Raw genomic sequence first — 8680 nt, 5'->3', positions numbered from 1 at the left:
GTTCCAATAATCCCAGTGCTTGGGAGGCTGAAAACAGGAGAATCACTACGAGTCCAATCTACATAGTGACACCCTGTAGACCCTGTCCTAAATACATTAAAAAAAAAAAATCCCCTAAACATAAGCCCTATTACATATTTTGGAACAAAAATTAATATAAGATCCAGTATTTTAGAGTAAATATGGTAGCAGGTGTTTGGACTACAAATAAAAAACACAAGACCTGGCCATTATGTTCTCACTTGCATGGAGGTACAACCTTATGCTGTAGGGTGATTTCTTTTCCTATTTTCAGCTGGTCTAAACACAGCCTGTTTCTTTTCCTGCCTTTAAAAAACTTAGCTACCATTAAAAAAAAAAAAAAAGAAAAAGAAAAAACATGTCCTTAATCACTTAAGCAACTTACTGATTGTCATTAGAATTTCACAAGTTTCACTCACATTTCTTTTATTTTTCAAATTCCTAATCTTTCCTTCTTGGTTAATGCCTTTTCCTAGGTGCCTCAGTTTTATTTTAAGCTTAAATTCTTACATTTACTTTTTTTTTTTTTTTTTGGTGGAACCAGGGATTGAACTCAGGTCCTTGCACTTACCGGGAGGTGCTTATTCCACTGAGCCATCTCCCCGGCTCTTACCCCAGTTTTATTTCATTTTTTTGCCCCAGTTTTAGAGAATGGATGAAAATGAGAAGAGCCAAGCATGTTGGTGAATGCTTGTCATCCCAGCACTTGGACAGCTGAGGCAGGAGAACTGCCCTAAGTCTGAGGCCAGCCTGGACTATCTAGCAAGGCCCTGTGTTAGCCCCCATCCTAATCCCCCAAATGGAAAAAAGGGAAACTACTTACTGAGCCAAGTACCAAGGGCTGTGTTTCATGTGCTAGCTTACAACGATCTGCAGGGCATCATGACCTACATCCAAAGTTAAAATGGGGTATGGTGGCTCACTAAACTCCAAAAACTTGTCCACCTCCAGAAAGTGGGGAATGTGGGTGTAGCTCAGTGGTAGAGCACTTGCTTAGCATGTGTAAGCCTGGAGTTCAATTCCTAGTTAAAAAAAAAACAACAACAAAAAACCCCCAGTCAACTTGGATGTGGTGTACCTGGGTTCTTGAATCTAACAGCTTGTTTTTTTCCACTTTTTATTGTGTTGAAGTTGTCCCACATTTCCTAAATCTCAGATAAGACTGCTCTACCTGATCAGTTTCTGCCTGTATGGAACTCTGTTAGGGTCATTATGGCAGGTGATCCAACATGGCTTTGGGTCTCAAAATAACATGTCACTCCTAGACCAACTTCTGTGTTCTTCTAGCCTCCAAACAGACTCTTGGTCTTCTTTTTGTGCCCATGCCAGTGACCCTCTAATCCTCTCCCGACATGATGCTTCACCTGCCCATGTAAATTCCACCTCTAGTCCAACCCCATTAAAACCCCCACTTCCAGCTCTCTCCTCTGAAGGTTCCTTTTCTTTAGGCAGCCATCCATGCTGAGCAATAAAGGCCTCTTTTCTCTCCTGTTTTCATTTGTACCAAAGAAAAAACCTTACACCATCTAATTCCTGATTCCTACTGGAACCAGCCACCCCCTTGGATTTCCAGATTGGGTAGTTTGTACCACCTTTACTCTCCATGAGAAATTCTCATAAACCACAGCATTTCCAGCTTCACTGAGCAGCCAGAGTTCATGGTCAACCTATCTACCAAATAAAGTGCTTCCCAGGATATAAGTACTAGTCTTGTTTCTTCCATTAAACTTTGGGCAGGGCCCTCGTCTTTTTTCCCTTGGTATTTCTGTCTGTGACAGCACCTGTAACAAGCATTTAAATCATCTTCTAAAATGTTTTTCCTTCATTAAACAAATTTTTTGAGAGGGAAGGCTTTTTTTTTTTTCAGGGTCTCACTACATCTTCCAAGCTGCCCTGAAATCTCTGATGTTGGCTGGTCTTGAACTCACGATCCACCTGCCTCAACCTACCAAGTGCTAGGATTATAGGCATGGGCCATCACATCTAGCTCCCCTAACAATTTTATGGGCACATTACCCTGGCCTTTCTGATTTTATATATTCAATTTAAATCAAACAATTACATGAAAATAGCCTTTAAAAAAATCAAGACTATAATGCTTATAAAATGAACAGTTGTTTCTTGGCTTTCCTCCGTTAGCACTTTTTGTCTGTTTCCTTTGTTACTTATTTTCATAATTCTAAATAATATGCTTACAGGGGCTGGGGAGATAGCTCAGTAGAATAAGTGCTTGCCTGGCAAGCGCAGGGTCCTGAGTTCAATCCCCAATACCACACACACACACGCACACAGCTTATACTGCTATTTCCTGGTCATCAATTGTAAACATTATCCATCATAGCAGAGAGGGACATCAGCACACCTATAATCTGTTCCCTTCCTCATTCTCCACCTTTCCAATATGATAGATAATACCTAAACTCCAACCAATACACAGGTGATGTTTTCATTGACTGCTGTTCACTACATTTCCTCCATGAAAAGGTTATAAAAAGAGGAATCTTTTTAGACAAGTCCTTGCTATGTAGTTGAGGCGGGCCTCAGGCTCATTATGTAGCCTAGCTGGTCCTGGAATTCACAGAGGTCCTCTTGCTTCCGCTTCTCCAGTGGTGCACTTGCAGACATGTGCTACCATGCCCAGCTGAGGGAGGAACTGTAAGTTGAAACTATAAGCACACAAAAGTCATTGATGTCTTGCAGTGATAGGGAATGACAACATGCCTTCTAAGAAACTTTGAGAATCTGTGAGCCTAAAATAGCAATAGTCTTACCTCTAATTGGGCTAGTTTTTCCTGAATTTTACAAAACTGGGCATCATCCATCTGAACAGCTTTTCTCATCACTTCTCCCATTTCACAGATTCTGTCAATTTGACTTTCAATTTCCTTTGGGGAAAAAAAAGGGTGAAAAAAATAATCTTAGCTACAGATATGAAATGTGTAATGTGCAGTATAATTCTTCAAAGTGAATTTGTGTGTGTGTGGTACTAGGGAGTGATCCCAGGGCCTTGTGCATGCTAGGCAAGCATTCTACCACTAAATTACATTTCTAGCCCACAAAGTTAATTTAGTTAAGTTTTTGTTGTTGTTGTTGTTGTTGTTTTGTAAGATAGTGTTTTGTGATGCAGTTCAGGCGGGGCTAGAACTCATTATGTAGTCCAGGCTGTCCTTCAACTTGTGGCATCCTCCTGCCTCAGCCCCCGAGTGCTATTATAGGTGTGTACCACCATGCCTGGCTCTTCTCAAAGTTAATTTTAAAAACCTATTACCTTAAAAACAGAAAATTGTTAGTAGGGAAAAAAGCTCACTTAATCTCAACTATATTGCTACCTTATCAAACACTTACCATCTTGAGCCATAATAAGTGAGCTTGTGATAGTCATACATAATGTTCATTTTTGGAACATCACCTGTGGCTGGGTATAATGGTATGTCTCTAACCTCTGGCTTCTGGGAGGCTAAGGCACAAATCAAACTCAGCCTGGGTAACTGAGCAATTTACAGACACTGGGATTAGAGGTGTGCAGCACTGCACCTGGATGGACAATATCTCTAACTATTTTTTAAATTTAATTTTGCATACTTTTATGCAAAGGAAGCTTACCATAGCACAAGAGGCTTTTATCTTTGGATTAATCCCTTAGAAATTACTGTTATCTGACTCAAACTATTGTCTTTAAGTGTTCTCTTCTGTACTACAGAAAATGTTTTTCTTTTTCAGATGAGTCAAATACTTAAATAATCCCTGTTCTTTAAAACTTTTAAGTCAGTAAAATGTGTTTAAAATAACCTGATTATTCCTCACTTCATTTTTTTTTTTTTTTTTTTTTTTGGTGGAACCAGGGATTGAACTCAGGCCCTTTACTGAGCGATCTCCCTGGCCCTTCCTCACTTCATCTCACTGTTGAAAATAATGTCTCTGGGGCTGGTGAGATAGCTCAGCAGTCTGAGTGCTAGCCTGGCAAGTGCAAAGACCTGGGCTAGATCCCTGGTACCTCATGCTGTGCTGCCCCTGCCCTGGGTGCGTCATGCAGTCTCCAAAACCAGGCGTGGTGGCGCACACCTGTAATCCCAGCGCTGGGGAGGCTGAGGCAGGAGGATCACTACAAGTCCAAGCTGAATAGCAAGACCCCATACCAAATAAATAATAAGAAGAAAATGTTCCCACTTTACTCACCCAGAATTAAATAGTATATATAAATGTACAATATAAAGTGCTCAGCAAAAAGAACGACAGTGTGTCTTAAATTAAATAATAAGCAACCAATATACAGAAATTATGGTGGTGTTTTCCTGTTTTTGTTTTTGTTTTTTTCAGATAGGATTTTGCTAAATTCTCCAGATTGGCCTTGAATTTGTGATCCTCCTGCTTCAGCCTTCTAAGAAGCTTATATTACTGATGTGTGCTAGCACTGTCTGGCATAAGCTTTTTCCTCTAAGTAGTTAAAGAGTGCCGAATAGTGCCTTTTTATTCATTTTCTAATTAAAGTTGTTCTGATTGATAAAGTCTCACTATACAGTCCAGGCTGGCCTTGAACTTGGGATGATCCTGAGTGCTGGAATGACAGGCATGTGCCTTCATGTTCTGCTAGTATTTTTACTTTAAAATAGTATAATTAGGGCTGCCAGAAAGCTCAGTGGACTAAAAAGTCTGCTTAGGCAGGTGTAGGGACTGGGGTTTGATCCTTGGTTAGCTGTGCTGGCCCTGCCACCCTGAGGTGAGACAGCGACTGAGAATGGGCATAGTGGCTCATGCCTGTAATCCCAGCGCTTGAGAGGCTGAAAACAGGAGGATCACTACAAGTCCAATCTGAGAGACCCTGTACTAAATATTAAAAAAACAAACAAATAAATAAATAAAATAGTATAATCAGTTTACTGACGACCTTCTCTGTGAAAGGTACTGTTAGGGATAAAATGTCAATTCATGCTCCTTACAATCAACCAATGTAGGGGGCATGGCCCTAGCTCAGGCCTTTAAGTGGCTGCTTCCACAAAGCTCTCAGCCTCAGGTTGCTGGAGTTCGAACCTCACAACTCTCCCGCTGGCCAAAAGTGCCCTGAAGCCATTCGAGGAAAAAAAAAAAAAAAAAATCAACCAATGTACAGTTAAGCAAAATATATAAGAAACAACCAAGTGTGTACTGCACACCTGCAACACTAACTGGCATTATACTGAAACAGTGGAAGAGCTAAAGATTGATCACCCCTTGAAAAGAGATCTTAATGAGGGAGGGAGAAATCACAGGCTGTTTGAAAGGACCTGAGCAGCCCTTCACCTCTTTTTATTTATATATTTACAAAGATACAACAAAATAAACAATGAATGGAAAATAAGCTTGCTTTTCTCCAAAAACAAAAGCAATCTCAAAATTTCAACTCAGTTCATTTAGAATTTATTCATCAGAGGTTCTTACTGCACAGTGAGACTGGTGAGCTTCCAGGACTGGTTCGGCATCCACTGCTTTTTTAGCAACCATCAACTGTAACATCTGTTTCCGGTATTTGCTCATGATGAGTTCCAAAGCATCCTGGTGCTCCTCCAAGGAAACCCACAGCTCTAACAAACACATAAAATACTTTGGGAGTGATCTGATAGATCTCAATGCAAAGTCTTTTAAAAGTTAGAATTTTATGATATTCCATGAGATCCTATGAATCTAAAAGTGTTAGATTCATAAGGATTATGAAGTGTTCTAAACCAGCCCTGGTCTGGTGGGACATGCCTGTAAACCCAGCACCCAGGAGACTGAGGGAGGATCACCATAAGTCTAAGCCTAGCCTACGTAGTAAGATCCTATCTAACACCAAACCAAACCAAATGGTTAAGGTCTACACGAAAAACAACTTTCTGGACTGAAGCAGCATAGTCTAGTAGAAGTGACATAAGCTATATATAATCAGGCAGGCACTGTGCTGCTGAGCTATGTACCTGGTAGGAGGCATAATCAAAAGATATGAACTTGAGTTCATTTCTATGACTAATAAGTAAATCATTAAACCTCTCTGAGACTATTTCTTTTTGTTTCTTAAATGAATTTTCATTATAAAATGTGTGTTGATCACTTGTCACCTCAGTTCCTTCCATAAAACCTGGGGTTTGCTTGCAGCCATCGCCTCCACCCGGGTGCTTCCTGCAGCTGGCATGGCCCCTGACTCCTGCTCTCTGGCTGCCCGCTCGCTCACCTGGGCTTTGAAGACAACTCTGAGCCCACTGCAGCTCCTGGCCCCCCTAGTTACGGCCTGAGGAGTGGACTGACTGCGGGCTGAGGAAGTGAGGAGAGCTAATTTGCATGCTGCAGCAACAAAAGGCAGCACCAAGGCCTGTGGGCATACACAGCTTCCACCCCCCGAGATTATTTCTTAGCTACCTCAAAATGAAGATATGAAAATATAATGGAAGAGGGACCTGGGAGATGGCTCAGTGGAATAAGCGCTTCCCTGGCAAGTGCAAGGGTCTGAGTTCAATCCCCAATTCCGCAAAACAAAAAAAAAAGAAAATATAATGGAAGAATACATGTGAAACTCCAGTGGAAACTGATTTAATAATATGCTCATCAAACCTTGATGAGCCAATGTGCTCCTTAAGAATACATACTGTACCTCAAGGATAAAAGTTTGCAAGTCTGCTCTTCCACCCTGCACAGACATATCCAACTTTGAATCTTCAGTTTTTATTCTAATTAATATTTAAATATTAAACTTTAAGCCTTTGAGACTATGAATTTTTTTTTTCTTTGAGGCAGGGTTTCACTAGGTCGCCCACAGTGGCCTTGACCTTGTAGCGATCCTCCTGCCTCAGCCTTCTAAGTGCTAGGATTACAGGTGTGAGCTACCATGCCTGGCCTGAATTCTTTTTAGTACAAGCCTGCATCTGGTACGCCTAAAAAAGTCACTTAATAATTCAACTGTACTATGCACCTACTTGATAAGCTGCATATATAACACAAAATCAGATGGCTGTAAAAAGGCTAACTGGATAAACTGCTATGCAATAACCCCTCTATCAAAGCACTGGCCTGGAAATAGGTATAGATGGTACTTATGTGAAGTGTTGCGGCTGTTTTGTAAGAACCTTCAAGCTATTACTGGAGATGATAAAAATCATAAATACACAAAAGCTCCGACTAACCTCTGTTTTCCTGTTGCAAGTCTCTAATTTGTGTGTTCTCTTGGGACAGCAGGATGTGAGGTTTATATTTGGCCATCTCCTTCAAGTCGGATGCATCTTCTTGATGCTGGACAAACAGGACAGACTAAGCACATTGCAACAGAACAGCGAGGAATGCAACTGAAGAGGCAGGAGGCAGAACTCCGGGATAGGATTCTCAGCCCGATCCTGCAATAAGTTCTCATCATCGACCCCGCCCCCATGCAGGGAATAAACTCCAGGCTTAGATCCTACTTGACCTCGTTCTCCTCCCTTCAAATACTTACAACCCCTACCCTCCGCCTGACCTGGTCCGGAAGCGCTGTCCCCGCCTCCCGCATGGCTGCCACCCGTCGGTGCAGAGCCGCAGACTGATCCACCAGCGACTCGGCGGCCGCATCGTGTTCCCGCAGCCTCTCTAGCAGTGTCTTGGCGTCTGTCAGGATCTTCTCGATCGTACAGCTCATAGCACTTAAAGGATCACAGCCTCTGCTCTGGTCACCTACACGATTACCTCAGACTTTCCCACAGCTCGGCTCAGCTATATATGCGTCACTTCCGGTGCGTTTAAGTGGCACCTTGGCGCGTTGGTGTGCGCATGCGCACTGGCAGCGTAGCGCGGGCGGGGGGTGGTTTCTCTGTTTCAACCTTTTCTCTTCCTAAGGTGTAGCCTGAGACTTGCTCTGGCCGTGCCCACGGTTCCCTTTTTCTTTTTTTTTTTTTTAATTTTAATGCTTTATTTATGTGTGTGTGGCCAGCTCAACCCACCAGGGGGCGGGGCAGGCTGGCATGTGGTGCTGGGGGATTGAACAGGAGTCCCTGTGCTTTGTTTAGCTTAGCTTGTTCTAAGTAGGTGCTTTAGACCACTGAGCCATCTCATCAGCCCCGGTTCCCTTTTTCTTTTGGTTAAGCTGTTCTGTCTGGTCAGCCTGAAGTTCTTTTTTTTTGCAGTTTTGGTTGGTGTGGCTTTTTTTTTTTTTTTTGTGGTGCTGGGCGTTGAAAAATTCAGGGTCTCGCGTGCCAGTAGAGCTCTCTAATCAAGCTATGGCCTCAGTCCAATGCCTTTTGTTTTCATAGTTTTTGCCCTTTTTTTGTTTTGTTTTTGTTTTTGTTTTTCAGAACGAAGCGTTTATTCCACTGAGCCATCTTCCTAGCCCATGGTCTTTTCATCTTTCCTCTGTACCATGATCTCCACAAAGCTATTGTTTTTTCTTATGAGTCTCAGTATCTTGTGACAGTGTTTATCTTTTGGGGACTGGCTTATATTACTTACAAAGTCATTCTATTTCATCCACCTGGTAATATCAGAATTTCCAGTTTACACCCATGTTCATTGCAGCATTATCACAGCTAAGATATGGAAGTACCGGTCAGTGGCTGAGTGTGTGGAGGAATTGTGGAACATAATTGTGGATGGAATTTAACTTGGCCCTAAGAGAAGAAAGTCTTATATTTGTGATGTGGAAGAACTAGGAGGACAGTATATTAAGTTAAATAAGGCAGATAGAGAA

At 42.0% G+C, this 8680-nt stretch overlaps 1 protein-coding gene across 1 annotated transcript in view; it reads right to left on the bottom strand.

Annotated features, from left to right (window-relative positions):
* Positions 1-7724, bottom strand: part of Sike1 (suppressor of IKBKE 1) — a 24669-nt gene extending 16945 nt beyond the window's left edge. Inside the window, exons 1-4 of the mRNA XM_004641669.2 lie at positions 7478-7724; positions 7152-7257; positions 5437-5579; positions 2793-2906 (exon numbers count right to left, since the gene is read on the bottom strand). Coding sequence (XP_004641726.1) covers positions 2793-2906; positions 5437-5579; positions 7152-7257; positions 7478-7636 — 522 coding nt within the window. The 5' untranslated portion in view covers positions 7637-7724. The remainder of the gene's footprint in view (positions 1-2792; positions 2907-5436; positions 5580-7151; positions 7258-7477) is intronic.
* Positions 7725-8680: the final 956 nt, after the last annotated feature.

The sequence above is a fragment of the Octodon degus genome, unplaced genomic scaffold (assembly GCF_000260255.1).
Source record: "Octodon degus isolate 3935 unplaced genomic scaffold, OctDeg1.0 scaffold00140, whole genome shotgun sequence".
Classification (NCBI taxonomy): Eukaryota; Metazoa; Chordata; class Mammalia; order Rodentia; family Octodontidae; genus Octodon; species Octodon degus.
The sequence above is the reverse complement of the archived record's forward strand: the minus strand, read 5'-3'. Positions and strand labels throughout refer to the sequence as shown.